At 40.7% G+C, this 24,342-nt stretch overlaps 2 protein-coding genes and 1 long non-coding RNA gene across 5 annotated transcripts in view; 2 read left to right on the forward strand and 1 right to left on the reverse strand.

The window, feature by feature from the left end:
• Positions 1-16,264, forward strand: part of Tmem62 (transmembrane protein 62) — a 31,982-nt gene extending 15,718 nt beyond the window's left edge. For all 3 annotated transcript variants that reach the window (XM_028766823.1, XM_028766824.1, XM_028766825.1), the window contains 6 exons: positions 868-1,027; positions 3,966-4,079; positions 6,849-6,933; positions 9,539-9,643; positions 13,070-13,188; positions 15,242-16,264. In XM_028766823.1, the coding sequence (XP_028622656.1) occupies positions 868-1,027; positions 3,966-4,079; positions 6,849-6,933; positions 9,539-9,643; positions 13,070-13,188; positions 15,242-15,568 (910 nt within the window). In that variant the 3' untranslated portion in view covers positions 15,569-16,264. The remainder of the gene's footprint in view (positions 1-867; positions 1,028-3,965; positions 4,080-6,848; positions 6,934-9,538; positions 9,644-13,069; positions 13,189-15,241) is intronic.
• Positions 16,265-16,677: 413 nt separating this feature from the next.
• Positions 16,678-17,810, reverse strand: LOC114620705. The gene is made up of 3 exons (XR_003711345.1): positions 17,695-17,810; positions 17,134-17,357; positions 16,678-16,838 (listed from the first exon to the last, which is right to left on the reverse strand). It is a non-coding gene; the product is annotated as an uncharacterized LOC114620705 (long non-coding RNA).
• The window catches only part of Ccndbp1 (cyclin D1 binding protein 1), an 8,914-nt gene continuing 1,441 nt past the window's right edge, over positions 16,870-24,342 (forward strand). Inside the window, exons 1-9 of the mRNA XM_028766826.1 lie at positions 16,870-17,063; positions 17,172-17,231; positions 17,497-17,576; positions 18,327-18,408; positions 19,819-19,915; positions 20,081-20,154; positions 20,734-20,810; positions 21,172-21,449; positions 22,252-22,312. Of these exons, the coding sequence (XP_028622659.1) occupies positions 16,964-17,063; positions 17,172-17,231; positions 17,497-17,576; positions 18,327-18,408; positions 19,819-19,915; positions 20,081-20,154; positions 20,734-20,810; positions 21,172-21,449; positions 22,252-22,312 (909 nt within the window). The 5' untranslated portion in view covers positions 16,870-16,963. The remainder of the gene's footprint in view (positions 17,064-17,171; positions 17,232-17,496; positions 17,577-18,326; positions 18,409-19,818; positions 19,916-20,080; positions 20,155-20,733; positions 20,811-21,171; positions 21,450-22,251; positions 22,313-24,342) is intronic.

A 24,342-nucleotide genomic window follows, 5' to 3' on the forward strand; every position in this document is an offset into this window, starting at 1 on the left:
TATTATTATTTTTTATTGGAGGAGGGGCATGCAAATGCCATAGCATGCCTGTGGATATCAGAGGACTACTTTTAGGAGCTGGTCCTCTACCTTCTACCATGTAGGTTCTGAGGTTTGAACTTGTCTCACCAGGCTTAGTGAGAAGCCCCTTTACCCACTGAGCCATCTCAGCAAACCTCTCATATGAATATTGATGAAGATTGCCTGATTATTTTTTTATTTTTTAGAACTAAAAATATTACTCTCCATCTCCCCCAGTCACTATGTAGAACAGGCTGGCCCCTGCCTCCAGGGTGCTAGAATGAATGTGGTGTCTAGGCTACATCTGGCCTATCAATCACAATTTTAATGATGTCTGGATATCAGTGCTAAGTGTTAACTGAAAGGCCTAGTAGCTCAGATCTGGGTATCACCTTGCTTTTTCTGGCCAATACATCAGGAATCAAATGAATGAGTTATAGGTTTGACATTAGATTAACAGGATATGATACCTCTTTGATATTCTATTCCTAAGATTATAACCAGGAATTCAGGGATTTCTTCAGAAAGAATTTTTGGTCAACCCTAGGTAGATTTATCAAATGAAACTGATTTTGCTTTCTAAAAAAAAAAATAATAGTTTTAGGGGCTTGAGATATAATTCTGTGGTAGAACACTTGACTAGCATGTCTTTAATACCACACCAAAAAAAAATAATAGAAGTGTGTACTTTCTTAGCAGTTCATTGCCGAATTGTCCAAAGTCTCTGCAGTTGCACGGTGTGGTTCTGCCTGCGTTCATGTCCTCAGACTACAGTAGATTGCTCTCCTCTATAAACACCATGTCCTATACCTAAAATCATGCATTTTATATATGCTCTTATTTTAGAGTATTGGCCTTTTCCTTATCCCCCATCACTTCTGTCACTGTTAAGATTGATGGAGGTAATATAGGCCAGGCCTCTCACTTGTCTGGTCCTATTTTCATACTGAAGTGGAACCCTAGAAACTACAGTAATGGGACACATACCATAGAAGTATTCGTCCAGGTAAGTTAGTCATTGTTAGTTTCTTGTGTCAATGATTGGCTCTTGCCACAGTGAACTCTGATTTGGTTTTATTGCTAGTCAATTGGTGAGCAACAAATTTGTTAAACAGTAGATGAAGTTTTTCAGTACAGTAGATTTAGCATGCTCTTTTGGAAGTGACATTTTGCTTACTTTATGTGTCTGGGCAGAGAAGACTGTGTGATGAAAGGCTAGAGGACAACCTGTGGGGCTTGGTTCTCATTTAAATATACCATGTGAGTCCTGAGGTTCTATTCAGGTTTACTTAGTGGCAAGCACCATTACCTACTGAGCCACCTCACTGGCATCAACAATTTTTCTTGTCCCTTGTGATCTTCTTTCCTTCCATCTTTATCCCTAGGCAATCACTAATAAGTTTTCAGTCTTGCATGGATAATTTTAAAAAATTAACCTGCCAAACCCTGGTGAGATACCAGCCATGTAGACAGCTACTCAGGAGACTGAGGAAAGAGAACCATGATATCAACCCAGGTATATAGTAAGATGCTATCTCGAAATAATCCAGTCTACTGAATATTAGCCAGGTAACCTGGCTCTTTCACTTGTTAATGCTAGAGTCCTGTCCTTTTAAGTACACCACACTAGAACTAGTAAATGTAACTGTTATTCTCCTGTAGTAATTGTCATCTCCAAGGTTTACTGCCTCAAGTCTCCTAACTCAAGCCTACTCCTGGAAGCTTCTAGGCCATGTACAATCTTATCTAGGCCTAGAATATTTTCAGCTCTGAGACTTACTGCTGAGTAAGCTCACCCTTTCAGTTCTTTCTGAACTCTAGCTGGCTGGTCACCTCAGCTCTTCTGGCTCAAACTCCTCTCCAGGCCAACTGATTTAATCTGGCTTCTCTCAGTTTCTTCTGAATTGACCTGCTTGGCCTTAAACTAACTCTAGCAATCTGTTCTGATCTTCTGGATCCTTCTGTCATCAGTGTCTAACTTGTTCTCTCTCTGCAACCTGTCTGTAAAACTCTCCTGGTAAAAACTGCCTTCTTTCTCTTTCCTTTCTCTTCTTTCTTCTTTCTCTCTGCCTGTTCTGCTCTCTTAAGTAGCTTCCTTTTCCTTTCTTATCTTGTGAGGGTTGGGCATATTCTATTCTGTCAAATCTTTCTCTGGTTCATCAGTTTGTCTGCCGCTCAATTAGATGTTATTTTCAAACATTGTTGCTTCCTTCTACAAAGTAACTTTACATTCATTGCTTGGGATTACTAAAGTATACTAAGTGTACCTCTGTATTCCAGCCAGAGGGATTAAAGGTGTGTGCTAAGGATGGAGCCACACCACAACTAGAAACAGTTTTTTCAGTAAATAACACAATCTTGGGGTTCAGAGTGTAATCAAATATCCTGCAACAGATAGGTCTGATTGTGTGTGTGTGTGCACACATATGCACTTGGTTTATTCAAATCAGAATCCAAACAAGGTTCACAGAATTGCAGTTAGCTAAATAGTATCTTCCAGTTCTTTTACTGTATAAGTCCTCTCCTCACCCCTGATTTATTGTCCTTTTCCTTACCTTATTTTGTAAAAGAAAAATTTCCATTTTCATATATATATGTGTGTGTGTGTGCGTGTGCGTGTGTGTATATGGTATGTATGTGTGTATGCAGTATGGATGTGTGGGCATGCATGCTTGTATATGTAGTTGCACATGTGTGTGCATGCATATGGAGGCCTTTGGTTGGTGTTGGGAATCATCCTTATTTGCTCTGCCATCTTACTTATTGAGCCAGGATCTCTCAATCAAAGCCAGAGTTTTCAGGCATGTCAATTCTCTTTAGCTAACCCGAGGATCCTATTTCTACCTTCTGAGACTGGAATTCTAGGTGGGCAGGCCACCCTTTCCACCGAGAACTTATGTAAGTTGTTGGTATCCGAACTCCAGTCCTCATGCTTGGGCACAGGACTTCAATCATTGAGCCACTTCCCCAATTCTTGCTTTATTTTTTGAGGCAGGGTCTCTCACTGAACTGATATGAGTAAATTGGCCAACTAGTGAATTCTGAGACTCAACCTCTCTTCTTCCTCCCTGTAGGACTGGGGTTACAGATGCATTTGTTTGTTTGATTGGTTGGTTGACTATTTATTTATGTGTATATGTGTTTATATCTGTGTAACAGTGTGCCAGCATTTGCTGTACATGCACATACACCTGTACATGCACAGAGGCTGGAAGAAGGTGTGACAGATCCCTCAGAGGTGGAGTTAATAGGCATTTGAAGGCAACCAAGTTTGTTATATGAGTGATAGGACCCACACTCTAGTCTTCATGATTGTATCATCTCTACAGTCCATTCCTGGCTTTTTGCATGGATTCTGAGGATTCAACTGGGGTCTCTGTGTTTCAATAGCAAGCATTTTACCAACTGAACCACCTCTCTGGCTGTTTTCTTTTTCTTTTTTTTTTTCTTTTTTTTTCTTTTTTTGGTTTTTCGAGACAGGGTTTCTCTTTATAGCCCGGGCTGTCCTGGAACTTACTCTGTAGACCAGGCTGGCCTTGAACTCAGAAATCCGCCTGCCTCTGCCTCCCAAGTGCTGGGATTAAAGGCATGCGCCACCACCGCCCGGCTTCTGGCTGTTTTCTTATTCTCCTCCTCTTCCTTCTCCTTTTTTACACCTGGCTCCCACTCGCTCTTTACTTCTCTACTTTCTCTTCTCCTCACCATCTGAGCCCAGCACTGCCTCTAGGCTGCTCAGCTCCTTGACCCCGCCTCCTTCGATTCAGCCTTCAGGTTTAGTGTGGGAAGACAAGACAGGTCTTCAAGCCCAGGAAGCCTTTGTTGTTGAGAAATATATATACATAGGTTATACATTATATATAGATTATATACATAGGTATATAATCAGAATCAGACGCATATTTAAGCATGGCTGCAAGTTGCTTCCTGGCTGTGTTTCTAACTAGGATTCTGCTGGAAGAAGTAGGAGTATTGGCCACGTGTTTTCTGCTCAAGAGAACACTCATCTCACATTTGATCCTTTGGCATCATTTATTCTCCTTACTGACCACTACATTGTGGTGAGTAAATGCAATTAAATGTTACTTGTGTCTATGTGTTTGTTTGTTTTTGTTTTTACTGGATTTGGTGAATGCAGATTTCTAAATATTATAATTATGTGTCAAGAAATCTAAACCTTATAAAACCGAAGCTATTTATTTATCTACATATTTATCTAGAAGAATAAAATGTTTTGTGTGTATGTGGTAGGGGATACACATACCATGGCATGTGTCTATAGGTCAAGGACAACTCACTGGAGTTGCTTCTCTCCTTCCACCATGTGGATCCACCCCAAGGATTGGATTCAGGTCATCAAGTGACTTTACTGCTGAGCCATCTCACCAACTCAGGGATTTTCTTTCTTTTTTTTTTAAGATTTATTAATTTTTATGTTTACAAAAAACATGTATGTATGTGCCTGCATGTATGTTAGTGTACCATGTGCATGTCTGGTTCCCTTTAAGGTCAGAAGATCAGATCCCCTGGAACTGGCATTTGGATGGTGGAAACCATTATGTGGATGCTGAGAATCAAACCTGGGTCCTTTCGAAGAACAGTCAGAGCTCTTAACACTGAGCCATCTCTCTAAACACCAGGAATTTCTCTCTCTCTCTCTCTCTCTCTCTCTCTGTGTGTGTTTAGTTTTTATTGAGTTTTGAAGCAAAGTCTTACTGTGTTTTTCAGGGGGGCCTTGGACATTTGAAGTCAAGCAATCCTCTTGCCTCAGCCTCTTGAGTACCATGGATTATACAAGTGCACACCACTGTGCCTGACAATGTTGTTTCATAATGTGAATTTAGCTGTATTATAGTAACATATATGAATATATGAATATATTCTTTGATTAAATATATAACTCAATATGTTAAGGTTTATTTAAGAAATTATTAAGTGAACATATATTTATTTAACCAATTATTTATTTAAAATTATTTCTAACTTTTTCTAATAATTTCAACTAGTTTTTCCATTATTGTTAATGTAAGTTTCTTAGAATAAATTCCTATAACTGACTTGCCAAATGAGAAGTCACTGAGAAGTCACACTATTTTTAACATAATTACATAATTTATTTATTGTACTGTTTTCCCCCATCTTCCTCATTAAAATATAAGGCCCACGAGAGTAAGGGATCTTTGATATATCTACCATATAGTAGGCCTTCAACAAATAGTTCTTAAGTAAGTCAGCAATTGAGGACTTTTTTTTTTTTTTTTTTTGAGACAGGGTTTCTCTGTGTAGCCCTGGCTGTCCTGGAACTCACTCTGTAGACCAGGCTGACCTCGAACTCAGAAATCTGCATGCCTCTGCCTCCCAAGTGCTGGGATTAAAGGCGTGTGCCACCACTGCCCAGCTGATTGAGGACTTTTTTTGTTTTTGTCTGGTTGGTTTCATTTTGTTTTATTTTAACATTTACTATTAATGGTCTGGAGAGAGGCTGTAGCAATTTGTGTTCTAGTTTCATGAGATCTTCCTCATCATGAATATCATAATCTACCCGTGGCCCATATCCAACTTCAAATAAAACAGATTACCCTTCAAGTATAATGAAACTCTAGTATTAGTCTAAGTAAATTCAGAAAAAGCAATATTAAACATTTTATTATACTATCAGTGAATCAGATATTTGGTTCTCTTGACCACAATTTTTTTTTTTTTTCGAGACAGGGTTTCTCTGTGTAGCCCTGGCTGTCCTGGAACTCACTCTGTAGACCAGGCTAGCCTCAAACTCTCAAACTCAGAAATCCACCTGCCTCTGCCTCCCAAGTGCTGGGATCAAAGGCGTGTGCCACCACCGCCCGGCCTTGACCACAATTTTTTATTACAGAGTATTTTTGTTGTTAGTGGTGATGATGTTAAAAACAAAATCTCTTGTTTCTTTTTCTACACTACTTTTCATATCAAATGTGTGGGGTTTTCTAGGCTAAATAATTCTTTAGTCCTCAGCAGACACTGCTTTGAGTTTTGTAGACTTTAACTCAGTTCTGATACTGATGGCCAAGAGAGAGAGAGCGCGCTGATCCCACAGGCTAAGGGCTCAGTCCTACAAAGTCACCCTTCTCTTAGCATTCCGCTCCGGAAGACCACCTATGCTTCAGATGGATGAGCTATTAACGGGAGGTTCCTAAGACATCCTTTCTGGGGTTTAGTAACTTGCTAGACTGACCCACAGAACTCAGAAAAATAGTTTCCTTACTGGATTCCTGATTTATTATGTAAGGATACAACTCAGCATCAGTCAGAGGGAAGAGAGGGCCGGGAGAATCTTGGATGTTCACATCCATGTCCTCCAAGGCACATGCCACTGTGTTAGCTCTCCTGCCCTTGACTAGAGCAGCCTCTGAACCCTCCAGTAGGATGTCTATGCCAGTCTCACTATGTAGGCATGGCTGATTAAATTATTGGCCATTAGTGATGAATTCTGCACCCTCTTCCCTGGAGAGCAAAGCGGGTAATGTGAGGATGCGTGCCAATCCTCAACACATAGCCGGTCCCCCTGGTAACCAGCCCCTCCTCGGTGGCTTTCTGAAGCTTGTTACTAACCACAGGGGGCATTCTCTCCACTCACCACCTCATAGTTGTTTCAGGAAGTATTCTACTATTTTCTATTATCGTTTATAAAATTACAAAAGTCTTAGCAGTTACTGGAGAACAGAGGATGAAGAAGACTAAAAAATGTGTTCAGTATTGTGGCACTTCCATTTTTGTTCATGAAGCCAGTTTGAAAGCCTTGTCTGGAGCTGTGCCAGCATATCTGTTCACATTAACGTCACTTCTCCCTGCAGGCCCGGGTCCTGTTTGTGTTGATTGTGCTGATCCAGCTCACCATGCTGATTACATTCAGATATCTCGCATACCCAGAGCTTAAAGGTTAGTAGTCATGATTCCTTCTATACTAGAAGATGTGAAAGTATCCCATAACATCCTCATCATTAACAAGTGTACAGAGGACTCGGTGAGGTACAGCCTTCAAACGAAAATTCTCTTTCTTTGTGATATTTTTATCTTGAAAAATAATTCTTTTCACCCTTCTACTGTATGGCAATAAAGTGGGGTTTAATAAAAGTGGGGGAAATTCACAATATTATTTAAAATGGCAAATTTATAATATAAGTAGTTTCTTATAAATAGCTATTTAATATAATTCATACTGAAATACATTTGAATAGAAAAAATAATTCAAATAATTAAAGATACGGCTTTAACACAAACTTGGAAAAATTTGGCTGGGCATAGTGTACATGCATTTAATCCTAGAATTTAGGAAATAAAGGCATGGGATTTCTGAGTTCAAAGCCAGCTAGGGCTACCCAGTAACATTCTGTATCAAAAATTTGGGGGGGGTAACATTTGAGTGGTGTATGTGTAGTCTTGAATTACACTAATAGAACAGGCTGTAGAACAGCTGTCAAGGTGACTTTGCCTGTAGTGCTTGTCACCTCTCCCAAGAGGAATCTTTCCCTGGAAAGGTTCCATGATTATGTTTGCCAAGCTACTGAGGTGTCTTTGTCATATAGTAATGGATAATAAGAATTAATCGATGATTAGCCATAAACAGCCCTTGTTAGAAGAAGGCGGATTTTCAAATGAGGGCTGAGCAGGGAGAGTCCTATGCCCTAACCAGATATTGTTCCTCCTCCCCATAATCATTTCCTCACTACTGAGGGCCTGTGACAGGAGGAAGTGACTGTAGTGTCACAGTTGTCTCATCTTGGGTGTACTAAGGATGGCTACCTGTGTCTGTCCTTGTCCCCCACACCCTAACTAACTGCAAACACCTACCTTGCTGCCTTGAACATCGCAGATGCTCCATAATAAATGATAAAGTCTGCTGCATATTACCCTCACCTTCACTGAGGAAGCCATGGAGACTTGACATGCTGTCAGGCTGTGTGGCATGTGCATATAGTCCCAGCACAAGAGAGGTGGGGACAAGAGGATCCAGATGTAGAGGCCAGTCTGAGCTATGCAGTGAAACCCATCTCAAGAGCATAGAAAAGATTTTGTGTGTCACCTTGATAACTGCTGAAGATGATGCTTATTTCTTCTAAGATAGTATCCTGTCAATAGAGCTGGGTACTGGAGAGCACTTTTAGTGACCCTCGGAGCTTTCCATGAGTGTGTTTAAATGAAAAGATAATTTGTGTTGCCACTCAAGCTCTTCCTAGGGAAACACCCACATATAGACATGTTCATCTAAAAGGCCTGATATTGACTATTGGCTTACAGAGCTGAAGCATGTGGCTGCAGCTAACTAACCTTTCCCCCAGTTTTCAACCATGTCCATCATTTACTGCTCAGTCTCACTTGGTTCTGTCACCTGCTTCTGCTTAGGCTGAGGCTAGTAGGTGGGTGGAGAAGATCGACTGATTAGGGTTAATGCTCCATTACTAATTTTAAAATAACATTAAAATTACACGTCAGCACTTTCTTCCTAGCTGATTAGCTTAATAGTTACAACACATAGCTTCATCTTATTTGGCCTAAAAGAAATATATTCCTTTTATGATACAAAGAATCTAATTTCAAAGTGTTTGAACAAAATTATGACCACATTTTAAAGTAAAGCTAGATATTGGTTTGTTAGGGCTGAAGTAACAAAATACCATAGTTGGCCCAAACAACAACAAAATGATCTCAACTTCCATAGCTAAGAGTCCAGAATCAAGGCTCCCTGCTCTCTGGGGCTTCTCTCCCTGCCTTATAGGTGGCTGCCTTCTTCCCTCTGTGTTCTTCCATGGAGCATCCCTAGATCTGTGCTTTCCACTGTGTTGTCCAATGGGAGGCAGAGCTTTATGGTGAGGGCTGCTGGGAAATAAGAACCATATCATATGTTGGGGAAGGACTTTTTGGACAGATATTCATATGTAAGACAAAAATGGAAAGTATTTATATATTTGATATAGCTTTTAGAAGTTTGTGCACTTGGATACTGAATCCTATGGAAAGAGTAAGGATTGTGTTGGTTATCCTTTGAGTATGGCACAATCTTTCAAATCTACCTGGAGATGAAATAGTATAGTACAGTATAGTATAGAGTATAGTATAGACCTCTGGCACACACATTTCTGTCATTTAAATTCATAATCTACACAAGAATTCAAATATATATATATATATATATATACATATACATATACATATACATATACATATACATATACATATACATATATATATATATATATATATATATATATATATATATATATATATATAATGTATTCCCTTCTCTGTTTCTGTCTATAAAATATCTTACAACAAAATTCCCCTTTGAGCTTTCTACCATCTGTGATTTTGTGTGTTTTGGCTCCCCAAGATTCTGAATTTTTGAGTAATGTCTATGTATGTAGCAAAAGATCCTATGTAGCAAAAGATTCACTGAGGATGGAAGGGGTACCAAGGAAATCTTCTAGAAAAAGTTTAGAGAAATTTGCATGTATTTACCAGGTTTTTAATTTTTTCTTCTGTTTAGAACCTCTGGGATTTGCAAATATGACCACATTTTCCCTTCATATCTTGAGCAAAATAAACATCTCCTACTATTCTGTTTTGTTGCTGACCTTGTATACAGTGCTAGGTAAGTAAAATATAAACTCTGAGGTCATGGAGAATTCTGCTAAAGAATATATTAACAACAAAATAATCTATACTCCATGTGTAACAAATGGCTTACAAATCCTTCATAAATTATTTCCTAGGAGCTGGTTTTAGTAAATAAAGTTATTTCTTAATATGTTTAAAGGACATACAATCAATATCAAGTTAAAGTAAGGGTGTTAAAAACACTAAAGAACCAGGATTTATTATAGAGATATAGTAAATAGTAAAAGTTCTGTGTGAATGCTACTTTTCACAATAGCTTCTCTGACCATCTTAAAAGTTTTCGTCAGAATTTATATTATTCTCTGTTTACTATCTGCTTCCCTATTAGAATATCCATGGACATCTTGTCTTTCCTATTTACTTATATGCCAGGCAATGAGCATGATAAGTACGTAGTTTGGTGAATAATTATCTGTGTTTGTGTGTGTGTGTTTCTTTTTGAGGTAGGGTTCTCACTGTGTAGCCTTGGGTGCCTTGGAGTTTGCTATTTAGACCAGACTGGTTTTGAAGTCAGAGATGTCTGCCTCTGTCTGTCTCTTCAGTGCTAGAATTAAAGGCCTGTATCACCATACCCGAAGAGGAGAGATTTTAAAAACAGTGAGGAAGGACATGAGGAAGGTGGCTCTCTGTGGGTTTGAAGACAACCTACTCTACACAGTAAGCTTGAGGTCATCCAGGTCAACACAGAGAGACTATGCCTCAATAAAGCAAAGCAACAACAAAATTCATGTACAAAACGGAGCTACTGAGTTGAGGAATGAGTTCAGTCATGCCTGAGGTAGCTTATTTTACTGATTATTATACCTAATACTTCTTTTAGTCACTTATAGAAGCAGAAAGTCAAATGTGGTAGCAAATACCTGTAAGCTCAGCACCTGGGAGGCAAAGGCAGATGGCTCTCTGTGAGTTCGAGGTCAACCTGGTCTACATGGTGAGTTCTAGGTCAGTCAGAGCTACATAGTGAGTTTCTGTCTCAAATGAACAAACAGCAGCAAAAACTCAATTTAGCTGGTAAGATTTCTTAGTAGGTAGAGACATCTGCTACCTGAGCTTGACCCCCAGAACTCCAAGTGGAAGAAAAGAACAGACTCCTGAAGGTTGTCTTCTGATGTCCACATCTGGACTGCAGCATATATCATACACATGCGCTCATGTGTGCATATGCACGCACACACACACACATATACACACACACATACACACACACCACATACATACATGATATAGTAAAATAAAAGAGGTTTTAAATGTAGAAACAGCAGCTGGAGAGATGCCTTGGTGGTTAAGAGCACTGACTGTTCTTCCATAGGTCCTGAGTTTAATTCCCAGCAATCACATGGTAGTTCACAACCATCTGTAATGGAATCAATGCCCTCTTCTGGTGTGTCTGAAGAGAGTGACAATGTACCCACATACATAAAATAAATTATTTAATTTTAAAAAATGTAGAAACAGAAAGCCCTGCAGATCTTTTCTTGGGCTTTTTGTTCACGTTTTTTTCAGAGGCTCAAGGCACTTTGGGCAGATTAGCCTGATAGTTCCCCAGTCTTAGCTTTGTCTTCACACTTCTGTTCCACCTTTAGACTTTGTTTATTAGGAACTTCTGCCAAAAACAAATGAAATATGACACTATATGTTTTTGTAACAAGCTATACAGTGTGTCCTCTTTGGAAGTAAGTCCATGTTAGCAGATGTGCTAGAGCTGTTTTCAATACTTGTCTTACACCAGGGAGTAAAACAAATGATTTGGTTCCTACGCTGTCATCAACCAATTAGCTATCAGTCCATAAGTTGCTCTGTTTGAAGAATTGAAACTAATAGAGTTCTTAGGATGTATCTAAGAAAGTTGCCTATGACTTTGAAAGACAGAACGTGCCGGGCGGTGGTGGCGCACACCTTTAATCCCAGCACTTGGGAGGCAGAGGCAGGCGGATTTCTGAATTCAAGAGTTCGAGGCTAGCCTGGTCTACAGAGTAAGCTCCAGGACAGCCAGGGCTACACAGAGAAACCCTGTCTCGAAAAACCAAAAAAAAAAAAAAAAAAAAAAGAAAGAAGGAAAGAAAGGAAAGAAAGAAAGAAGGAAAGAAAGAAAGACAGATCATGATAGCATTTGTGTCTCTCTGCCTGTTCCTTAGCACTCTTGACAGAAACCTACACGTAAGAAGGAGCAGGGAATAATGACAGAGATGAGAGGCTAGTCAGCATTCTAGGTGAAAACTAAAGGTGCAAGTTACAGTGAGTGTTGATTCTGATTACGTACAGTTGATGGACAGCACAGTGACTGCCTTGATAAGAAAAGTTCATCACTACTGATAAGAAAGAAGGGTATATAAACGCATCTTTTAAGTTTTTCCTTTAGAAATAGTTGAAGACAGACTGAAGAAAAGAGCATTTAAGACATGCATTTAAGAGCATGTCTGCCCTTGTGGAGGATCTGAGTTTGGATCATAAATCCAGCTCCACAGAAACCTTGTACGTCTGGCTTCCACAGGCACTCATGTGTGTACCCACACTTAGCATATGTACATATACATAATCTTTAAAAATAGTAACAATCTTTACAGCACACTTAAAGTTTTGTTGCTTTAAACAGTAGATCTCAGTTACTCAAGAGTAATAGCACTGTGTTAATATGGTGCTGGAAAGCTGACTCAGTAGTTAAGAGCTCTGGATACTCATCAGAGGACTAGGGTTCAATCCCTAGCACCCACATGGTGGCCACAACTAGCTGTAACTCAGTCCTAGGACATCTGATGCCATCTTCTGGCCTCTAAAGGCACAGCATGCATATGGTACAAAGACATAATACAGGCAAAACATATTACAATACACATAAAAGCAAATAAAATCTCAAAAGAAATTTAAAAAAGAAAATATTACTGTGTTATGTTAAAGTTATTACAACAGAATGTTTAAAATCTTGAGCATGATAGTGTTTTCAGAATTTACAAACCATATACCTATTTCAAGTATATCATAGACTAAAATGATTTTACAATCCAGAAAAGTGTGGAGAAAACAGCTGGTTAGAATGTCAGGTAGGAAACAGTGATTATCAAAGAAGAGATGCCACAAAGCAAAATGCTTAGTGTTGCTGAAATTTGTATCTCTTGATTATTCCTGGAAAGATGTTTTGTAAAATATGCAATCAGACTCATACTTTAAATTTCATTTTTATTTATTTTCTATGTGTGTTTATATGTATGGACATATGTGCCACAGTATTTATTTGGAGTCAGAGGACAATGTGCAAGAGTCAGTTCTCTCCTTTCACTATGTGGGTCACAGGAACTGAATTCACGTGGCCAGGCTGGGCAGCAGATGTCCTAACCCAGTAGGTGACCTTGCTGGCCAAGACTCATAGTTGTAACTCTTCTGCTTCTGTCCATCTCTCCCTCAGGACCATGGTTTGTTGGTGAGATAATTGATGGCAAATTCGGTTGCTGCTTTTCATTTGGGATATTTGTTGATGGACATTTCCTGCAAGGTGGTCTAACATTTATAAGTGGAATTATGCAGGTAAGAAGTCCTCAGAAGAACATCGGGCCCTATTGGACTAATCACGTGACAGGGAGCTCCAGTTCCTACTGTGCAGCATCTTCCCTACTTTATTTGCATGTCAGTTTCTGATAGCTGATGTTTTGCCCTCCTCCTGTTTTCTCCCTCTTCTCTTTTGTAACATCTACATCTGCTTTTATCCAAAAGGCTGAGAAGTAACTGTAAACATCTAAAATACATTGTGTCCATTCAGGGTTCTTGTTCTATTGTGCTTTTGGGGATGGGGTGGGTTGAGGCAAGGTCTCTCTGTAGCCCTGGCTGTCCTGAAACTATGTAGACCAGACAGGCCTCAAACTTACTGAGATCCACCTGCCTCTGTGAGCTACTATGCCCAGTTTTTATCACACTCTTTTATAGATGAAAATGAAATAAGAGTTTTATAGTAGAATAAATTTTACATTGCCAAGTTTAAAAAACTGATTATAGTGAGAAAAAATGTTTCAGAGAGTTGAGAAGAAAAAACAGACACATTAGGAGAGTGAGTTATTTAAGGAAAACGCCACTGTTCAAACAGTAGAACTGGGCTTTCCAGTGCTGTCTTAGCAGAGAACATGTTAAGAAGGTGGCACTCCATCAATGAAACATACTATGGGACATCCCCTTTCCAGTTTCTTGTTTGGGAAACACTGATAAAGTAGTTTATATTCAATTTCTTTAAAATAAACACAGAACTAATTTGCATCCTTATCCAGTGGCTCTATCTCCAATTCCCAGCTGGTTTATCTGTCAGCAAGTATTAAAGAGCCTAAGATGTCTCCCAATCTTGAATTTTTGTTTCTTATTTTCAGAATGTACTTCCCTCAGCTGACTCATTGCTGCCCTTTGTGCTTCAAAGAGTCTGTCTCCTAGTTACCCTTTCATGACCCAATTACTTCCTTCATTAAACTTATCACAGCCTATAGTTATGTCCCTTGTAAATATACATGTTTGTCTATAATATATACGTATGCATATCTGACTTTAATGGAGTCCTTTTAATTTTTATTTTATGGGCATGAGTATTTTACCTGTATGTATGTCTGTGTGTCATGTGACTACAGTGCCCTGGGAGACCAGAAGAGGGCTTCAGAACCGCTGTTTTGAAGCTAGCAGACAGTTGTGAGTGTTTATGTGGGTGCTGGGACTCAAACTTGGGTCCTTTGTAAAAGCAGCGATTGTTCTTAATCACTCCTCCCCAGCCTGCCACCTACCACACCCCCATCCACTCCGCCCCTTTTTGGTTTTGTTACTTGTTCACCAGTGTGCCTTTAACCTAGAGCCTAGCACAATGCCTGCTGTGTAATGGGTGCTTTATGAATATTTGTTGAATGAACCATACACAACTACTGGATTATAACCTATATCTAATTTATATTTCAGTACTCAGAATGCTACCTCGATACTGATACCTAAATCCTCCTTTCACTCTGTCCACATAGAGCCTATACTCTGTTGTGTGCCTATACAGATTACTCAGTTCATTTCCAATATAAACACTATTGTGTACCTACTCTTGGTATCTGAAGTATATATCTGTATTATAGTATAACTCTATTACAATAGGGACTTTAACATAAATCATGCCTACCTTTAAGATAAACGAAAGGACGGGCAAATACACAGTTAACTATAGGTCAACTGTTCTCTAACAAAAAGTATAATCAATGCATTAAAAATCAGACATATGCTGGGTATGGTGGCACAAACCTTTGATCCCAGCACTAAGGATGGAGAGACATGTGGATCTCTGAGTTTGAAACCAGCCTGGTCTACAGAGCTAGTTCCAGGAAGCCATACAGAAACTCTGTCTCAAAAAAAAAAAAAATCAGACATAACAGCTCAGGAGTAGAATGCTTGCCTGAGCACTCTATTTGCACTGTATGCAAATTCCTGAGTTACAACTCCATCCTCCACCCCAAAGAAAAAACAATCAGACATCTAAACTGAAGACATATTAGTAGAAGTTACTAATCATGAGATCCCACCCCACCCAGAGCTTGGTGGTATGTTAATGGTTCTGTCTCCTTTTTTCTAGCTGGTATTCTTTAACATCCCCTTGATGGCTTACATGTGCTGGAGTTTGCTACATCGCTGTTTTGGTCACAACTTCAGGTCTCATCTCCACCAGGGAAAATACTTGAAGATTATACCTGTTTACCTACTGATGCTTCTACTGTATATATGGCAGGTTTATTCTTGCTACTTTCTTCATGTGACATATGGCTCCTTTGCCTTTATACTCTCCCCATTGAGGACCTGGTTGACATTGCTGACACCTGTACTCATTTATCGTGTGTGGACATTGAACTCCACTGAACTTGGAATATTCATGGTACAGTTAAAGAGTCATCTGAGCTCCTGAAGTCCATGGCTTACAGCTAGCAACCTGGAAGAAGTCCAGCCTCCACATTTGTGACCCAGATCTCTGCACCAGTGGCAGATGGGAAAGCCAGTATCAGTGGGTGAGCTTCAGGAAGCTGTCACTCCTTGGACGTCTGAATGTTGGAAATGTTTACTACTGATTCCTGCTGTGTGGACTGCAGAAAAGACTAACGATTGATTCTCCCTCAGGAGGCAAAGAGCCCTAATCAAGGAGATTGCCAGGGTGGGTCTCTGTGTCACTGAGTCCCTCAGTACTACTGTGTTTATTAGGGTCATCCTGTGAAAAGCATCGAGCCCAAATTTGGAGTTCAGGATGCCATTTTATGCCTAGGGAACCTGTGGAAATTTGTCCTGAACCTTTACCACTCTTGAGACTTGACTTCCCAGCATGTTTTCCCAAGGATTATGGACTTTCTGCTTCCTTAGTCAAGGCCATTTTCAACTAATCAAATAAACGAATGAATGATAACCACAAACAATGGGTTGGAGAGATCAGTAGTTAAGAGCATGTACTTTCCCTCCAGAAGACCTGAGTTCAATTCCTAGCAACCATGTTGGATGCTCACAACTGCCTGTAACTCTAGCCCCAGGCCAGAGCCACTGTGGGCACCTACATTTATGTGCACAGACTTACACTTAATTAAAAAATAATAAAAGATAAGTATTAACAAAGAAATATCACAAATGTATCTGCATTGTTAATAAACATATGGGAACCGGAAAGTGGGCCTGGTGTTTGGGGCTTGAAGAGTCACCATGGAGCTAGAGTCAGCAGTTAAGAGTGCTGGCTGCTCTTCCAAAGGTCACAGGTTCGATTCTCTTCACCCACACGGTATAACTCCCTGCCCCGGGAATCTGATTCTCTCTCTGGCCTCTACAGGCACTGCCACAGACATTTGCAGGGAAAAAACTCAGTTACATAAAAGAGTGGTCAGGTCTCCAGTAGGTCAGAAGATGCCTGGCTGGGTCTTTCTTTCGGTGGCTAAGGAATGGCCTGGTGTCATAGAGGGAAGGGTAGTAGGGGGTAGCCAGGGATAAGAACCTGAACAGGTCTCTAGATTTGCTGGGATGACAGATGAAGGAGGCGTGGCTGCGTCTCTAGGCCAGGGCCAGCGGGGCGTGGGCAGGTTTCTTGGCCGCCGGGAGGCGTGGTCTGGTTTCTGAGTGGGCTGGATTCCGGTAGGCGGGTCTCTAGGCAGGCGAAGGCCAGGACTGATGGCCAGGCTGTCTGGGAAGGCGGGGTCGCTACACTGGGGAGGAAGGGGCGGGACGCTATGTGTGTTGCCGGAAACGAGATGAAATTTTCAGCACCGGAAGTACTGCGGCAGGGCCAAATGGCTTAAGCGTCTTAACTAGTTCCCGGAGAGAGGCTGTGATGGCGAGCTCGACAGCCGCAGCCCCCTTCCTTGCTCCCCCTCTGGAGCAGCTCCGGCACTTAGCAGAGGAGCTGCGGTCGCTTCTGCCTCGTGTACGGGGTGAGTTGTGGGAATCTGCACCCCGGGCTCTGGGTAGGGAGGTCGGGCGTCAGGTCAGGGCTCCTCTCACCTGTCTTTTGCTTTTGGGGTGGTCCGGCATTCCTCAAGTCGGCGAAGCCCAGGAGACAGCTGAAGAATTTAATCGAGAGATGTTTTGGAGAAGACTCAGTGAGTGTCTCTGCCATTGCGGACTCTTCCCTCATCTTCCTGTGTCCTAACCTCTTTTACCTTTGCTGTCCCTTGAGGAGATGACAATTCCTCATCCCTTCTGCTACCCATTCTCTGCACTTGAGGCTGAAATAGAAAACGATTTCTGCAGTTGTTTTGGAGATGTTGATAAGGGTGGAGAAGGGACGCATTATCTAAAAAGTCCAAGTAGCAACTTTAACCTTTTAACACTAACTTTGGCACCCGCCGCCTCTGACACCCCCAGATGAGTCAGCGGTGAAAGTGTCCGGGGAAGCCACTGTTCTGACAACGCTCTTCTCTAAACTTCCATTGCCATCCCCACAGGTGAGCTTTACTTCGGAGTTTTTTGTGCTGCCTCCTTAAGAATCCTCCCGTTTTCTTACCTTTCACACCCAAACCACACTTATTTCCTCCATTTATCAAGCGAGATTACATTTCTTACCGAATGGGATTGTTGTAAAGACCAAATAGCCAAGTGCATGAGGGTCTTCTAAATTTAGTCTGAAACTCAGCCAGGTTAGTTCCTCGTGATTTTTAAAGCCCTTGTTGATATATAGCTGTTCCCCTACATATTCCCCATCTGACAGATGAGTCAGCAGGTCTAGAGGCGCAGGTCTATAAATAGTGGAGGAGGAGTTAGATGTCTTCACAGTATCTAAGCAACACCTGTTATACAAAATCCTTTAGTGTTAAGTTGTCGCTGCTGCTGCTGCTGCTGCTGGTGGTGGTGGTGGTGGTGGTGGTGGTGGTGGTGGTGGTGGTAATCCACACCCTTAATCCCAGCACTTGAGAGGTAGAGGCCGGCGGCTCTCTTGAGTTTGAGACCAGCCTAGTCTACAGAGCAAGTTCCAGGACAGCCAAAGCTGCCCTTCCTTTTATAATGCTTTTTAGAATTGTCAGGTGTCTACCTAATTTCTTTCTAGTGTGGGATGAGTACATCATAAGGCCTGACACATGACAAGTTTTCATAAAATATTTAATCATGCTCTATAGATGTTTGATCTCTTCCTTAGTAAATGAATTGACAGCACTGATGCTGAACATCCATTCTGAATTTGGTCCATCACCTCATAGGAAACCCAGAGGATCTGTGAGCAAGTCCATATGGCCATTGAGGAACTAATTGCAGTATATTATTCACTTCCTAAGGATCAGGGTAAGTCACCCTATATACAGTAGTGTTGTATTTACAGGCTAGATCTTTGCTAAGGTAGTTGACTGTATCCTGATATGTAAACATGAAATATGTAAACATTAGATGTTTGTCTTCAATGTAATATTATATATGTAAACATATTATACATGTCTATTTTTTTCATTTTTGAGCATGTGACTTTCTTATGAAATAGTCAAAGATAATTTTCTATGTGAATGACCTGTGTCACTCCATATGTGAAGGTACAGATGCCACGTAGCTGTGATTTACCATCATTACTGCCTTACCTAATTCTTTTACAACTGTGTGTGTGTGTGTGTGTGTGTGTGTGTGTGTGTGTGTTATACACATGAGGAATGGGCTATCTCCTTCCATTGTGGGTTCCTGGGATTCAACTCAGATCATCAGGCTTGTGCAGCAAGTGCTTTTACCTACTGAGCCATCTCAATGGGCCATTACATTTTCTATTTTATTTTATGGGTATGGGTGCTTTGTCTGCATGGGTCTCTGTATACCACATGTATGTCTAGTCCCTGCTAAAGTCAGAAGAGGGTGCTGGTTCTCCAGGAACTAAAGTTACAGACAGTGTGATCTGCCATGTGGGTTGTGGGAATTGGACCTGGGTCCTCTGGGAGACCACTAAGTATTCTTAAGTGCTGAGCCATGTCTTCAACCCCTCAACTGACCCTTTATAAAAATAATTTATTATTTGTGTCTGTGTATGTATGTACACACGTAGGTACACATGTTTATTCGTGCTTATGCATGTGTATACAAGTACACCTGGAGGCAAGTGTCTTGTGGTTTTTAGAGTCTTCATTGGAGTTCACTGATTCCCAGCACTGACATTATGGGAACGCTCCAGTGTGTCTGCCTTTCTCACGTAGGTTCTGGGAACCGAACTCAAGACATCATGGCTTTGTAACTGGCACTTTACCAAATATCCTATCTTCTCAGCTCCTAATTTCTTTTCAGTCCAGTCTAACTACTATATATGCTTGCTGGATCTCAGCTCCATACCCTTGCCCAGGCCATCCCAATCCTCCACCTAGCATTACATTATAACCTGTTTGCCAACCCCTTCACAAGGTAAAGTAGATTTATACTTCATTCATCAGGGTTACTTACACAAGCTTTAAACATCCAGTGTTTTACTCACAATTATCAAAGGACCAGCGTCCTTCATGAATGAATACAATTGGAAAGACTTGTTTCCAAAAACTCTTGGAGAACAGCTCTAAGGAGTGGCAAGAGGGACAATAAAATGACCTGAGAATTTAAGTAAGGCTCGCACTGGTTGGTGATGTACAGCATGTGAGTATCAGTTACCTCATGGCTCTGGAACACTCCAGAAAGCAAGTGGTGACATTTGAAATGACCAGGCAACTCACTGTTTTGGTTTGGCTGTAGGAACCACCTTGAGAAAGCTGGTACGGAATGCTACCCTGGACATTGTGGATGGCATGGCTCAGCTCCTGGAAGTGCTTCTTACTGTTCCATCACAGAGGTAGTGGGTGCTGCAGTGTGGGCTAACGGTTAGTGGGGTTTCTTGACTCAGGGAGGGAAAATTGACCCTAACAGCAAAGTCTCTCATAGTCACTTATAATAGTGGACCTTATTGGGAGACAGAAACCTAGCTTATTGATATGTCCTTGTAAATTCCTTTCTCCAGCACTGAGAATGGTGACCTGATTTCCTGCAATAGTGTCACAGTTGCATGCCAACAGGTGCCTGAGATCCCAAAAGGTAGGTAGAAGTAAATAATTACCTGCTGGTCAGAGCAGAGAGGCCTCTCAGGTTTAGCTTCCAGCATTGCCTTATGGATATATTTTAATTTCTGTGAAGACTTTAGTGAAATAATATATAGTTTATTTTCATTAATATTAATTGATTTAATATTTTTTGCCATTCCTCATACTGGTTTTTGGTTTGGTTTAGTTTGGTTTTGGCCCAGGCTATGCCAGCCAAGTGCTGTGCCACTGAGCACAACTCTTAAATTCAGACTCCTCCCCTTACTGTGGCTCTGTCTCTAGTTGAACAGACAGTTTGCTCTCCTATTACTGTCCCAGGAACAGCATCGGAGAGCACACTGAGAGAGCTATAAAGCAGAGTCAGGCAGACTGAGAGTGCTTATCAAGAGGACTGTGATAACAAATACCATGAGACAGTTGTAGGTGAAATTAAAAAGCCTTTTTAACCCTCTTGCTAGGCAGAAGGTGTAATTAGAGAGTTTTACTTTAAAGCAGTGCTGCTTGCCCTCTGTAATCTTAAGAGAAGGGTTAAGTTTCTCCTTTGATTCTAGTGCTTCTGATTCTTCACTTATAGATAACAAAGCTGCAGCCCTTTTGATGCTGACAAAGAGTGTGGATTTTGTGAAAGATGCACATGAAGAAATGGAGCAGGTGAGGGCGCTTACCGTTCCTGGTCACAGGAAAGCAATTTCATGAGAACTGATCATAAAGGCAGGAGTTCCCCACAGCTTGACTGAATAATTCCACCCTCACTCCTGTCCTGCTCTCCATCTCTCACCGTGTTTGGCTTGTGTCTTAGTGCCTCCCCTGAATTATCCCACACTCACTCCTGTCCTGCCCTCCGTCTCTCACCGTGTTTGGCTTGTGTCTTAGTGCCTCCCCTGTTCCTTGCTGGACAAGCAGAATGAGAACGTTGGTTTCTAAATAGATTCAGTCTCATAGCTGATAGCAAAGCAGGTGGCTGACGGTGGTGGTATGTTTGCACTTGTAATTACAATGGTGTATGTCTTAGGCTGTAGAAGAGTGCGACCCTTACAGCGGCCTTTTGAGTGACTCTGAAGACAGCTCCAACAGCCACAGTGATGAGGATGGTGCACTAGGGCTTCCCAGCAATCGGGACTCATACTGGTCAGAGGAAGATCAGGCGCTCATAACCCCATGCCTTGCACTGGTGAGAGCATCCCGAGCTTCCCTCAAGAAAATCCGGATCTTGGTGGCTGAGAATGGGAAGAAGGATCAGGTCGCCCAGCTGGATGACATTGTGGATATTTCGGATGAGATCAGCCCCAGGTAAGCGTGCATTGCACTTGGGGAAACAGGAGCACTGTGATCTGAGCAATACTGTTGCTCCAGGCTTTCTTTCCTCCAGCTTCTTGTACTTTGAAAAATTTCAAGCCTAAAGGAAAATTGAAACAAAAAACTTGAGTAAATAGCCATATATCCTTTATTTGGATTCTATTCACCTCTTTCTCCTATGTACTTACTTCTTGATAAATAGGTATGATATGTTTTTTCTACTTTCACCCATGAATATTTTATCAGCAACCTCCTGAGAACAGACATTCTTAGAGTCACATTCAAGAAATTTAACATTCGATGTAATAATAATATCTAATGCTTAGATTTCTCTGTCTCAAAATGTCTTAAATATATTCTGGGTTCCATTAAGATCTCTTACTACATTTGCTTGGCATTTGTTTAGTTTCTTACAATCTTGAATAGTCTCTGTCCCTTCTGGTCTGACTTGATATTGACATTTCAGAATTACATATTGTAAATACACAACAATTTGGATTTATAAGATTATTTTCTCATAATAGTAATAAAGTAAAACACTATGGGTTAAAAAATAGAGGACTTTCCTTTATATCCTGTTGGAGAGGCACATGATGTTGACTTTCTTCTTAGCAGTAATAAATTTAGTCACACGGTTAAAAGTAGTGGACATGTTTATCTCAGCAAACATTGGTTGAATTGCTTCTGCATTGCATGCCTGCTTAAATTAAGAAACTGAGTTGGTTGTATACTAGAAACAACCACGCTGAGAAGATCTGCCCTTTTGTAGTTAATGGTTATATTTGTCTGCTCTTAGTGTGGATGATTTGGTTCTGAGCATATATCCACCTGTGTGTCACCTCACCGTGCGGATCAATGTAAGTACTAGCTTTGAAGTGGGAGAATTTCATTAGTATTTCCTATAAGCTATAGAGCATTTATATCTTTGCCAAACTTGTGTGCAGGTAAAATATTTTCATAGTTCCTGCATGTATTTGTGCTTGATAAATACTAGCTGGACCCTAGTTATAATAGCTATGTGCTTTGATACTTTAATTCTTTCTATTTTAAAGACATATGTATTTATTTTATGTGTATGAGTACACTGTCCCTGTCTTCAGCCACACCAGAAGAGGGTTACAGATCCTATTACAGATGATTGTGAGCCACCATGTGGTTGCTGGAAATTGAACTCAGGACCTCTGGAAGAGCAGTCAGTGCTCTTAATCAATGAACCATCTCTCCAGCCCCTGATACTTTAATTCTTTTAGAACCAACCACTTGAGTAATTGTTTGGAAAAAAAAAGTCCAAACATCTTAGAAAACAGTGCTTCAAAGAGTGATTTTTTATTTATCTGGGGAGGGGCATGTATGCATGTTTGTGTACAGGTGAATGTGTACCTACTCAGAGGCCAGAAGATGTTGAGTAGGCTCTGTCACTCTTCCTGATTCCCTTGAGACAGTTCACTCACTGAACCTGGAGCTAGTCTAGCAGCCAGCAAGCTCAGTGATCTCCTTGTCTCTGTCCCCACAGCTCTGTGGTAACAGATACACACATGGCCATGCGTAATTTTTTATGTGTGCTGGGGTTTGAACTCATGTCCTTATGCTTGTAAACACTCTTAGCCACGAAGGCATCATCCCATCCCAAGTCAAATTCTTTATAGAGGTCTGATTATACTGAATCAGTACCACAATATATATTTTGTATGTATAATATGCATATGTATTTATGATTTGATTGTCTTCTTGAAATGCTACACCTTTATAGTTCTTTTATTTTTATGAACTCCAGTTCGTAGCACTAATGTGTTGGCAGAGAGCCAAGCAGCTTAACTTTTACCAGATGTTTTGGTTTTACTATTTGATAAAATAGATGGAAGAAGATTAGTTGATGAGGAGAACTCCTCAGTAGGGCAGATTCTTTGGAACGTTAACTTTTTTTTGCATTAACTTTTTAAGAACTAAATTCCTGAGAAATAAAATTTTAACAAGACGTTCTATCAATGATCCCAAATACAGTCTCACATATAAATATATATGTGCTTATGTGTGTGTTATTTTATATTGTTGCCATAATCCATCTCCATGGTATCTTTGTGTTGTGGATGTGGGTTTGGGATTCAAACTAGGATATAACACATGCTAAGCACGGGCTCTGCCTCGTGTCTGAGATCTCCAGTTTTACTGTCTTGGGCTTCTTAAAGTTCTAAACAGGACTGTATGCCATTTCTTCCTCAGCCTGAGCTATCGCAACTGTTGGGTCTCCTTTAAAAAAAAAAATTCTTCCTGTGTATAGTCCAGGCTGCTTTAAAAACTCACTATTCTCCTGCTAGGTTGAGATTATCTTTGTTCCAAATTAAAAATATTAAAAATGAGCTGGGTATGGTGGCGCATGCCTTTAATCCCAGCACTCCAGAGGCAGAGGTAGGTGGATCTCTTAGTTTGAATCTAGCCTGATCTACAAAGTAAGTTCCAAGATAGCCAGGGCTACCCAGAAACCTTGTCTCAAAAATCAAACAAAATTAAAACTGTTGAAAATATATAAATATTATGCCAGCGGTGTTCCTAAGATCTTGTTAAATAGAAAAGAATCCATAGTAGCACTACTATAACCTAGTCAGCGCTTTAAATTTCATTCATTCATTAATTCATTCATTCATCTGTGTACTGATTGATTGATTTGTGTGTGTGTGTGTGTGTGTGTGTGTGTGCATATGCAGGGCATAGTTGTATGTGTAGAGACCAGAGTATAGCTTGTGGGAGTCCTTCCATCATGTGAGTCCCAAGAATCATATTCTGATTGTCATGACAGCAAGCGTCCTTAACCACTGAGCCATCTCATCAGCCCTTGTCAGCCAAGGCTTGGCTCTCCTCTCCTCTCCTCTCCTCTCCCCTCCCCTCCCCT

This window comes from Grammomys surdaster, unplaced genomic scaffold (assembly GCF_004785775.1).
Source record: "Grammomys surdaster isolate TR1022 unplaced genomic scaffold, NIH_TR_1.0 170, whole genome shotgun sequence".
Classification (NCBI taxonomy): Eukaryota; Metazoa; Chordata; class Mammalia; order Rodentia; family Muridae; genus Grammomys; species Grammomys surdaster.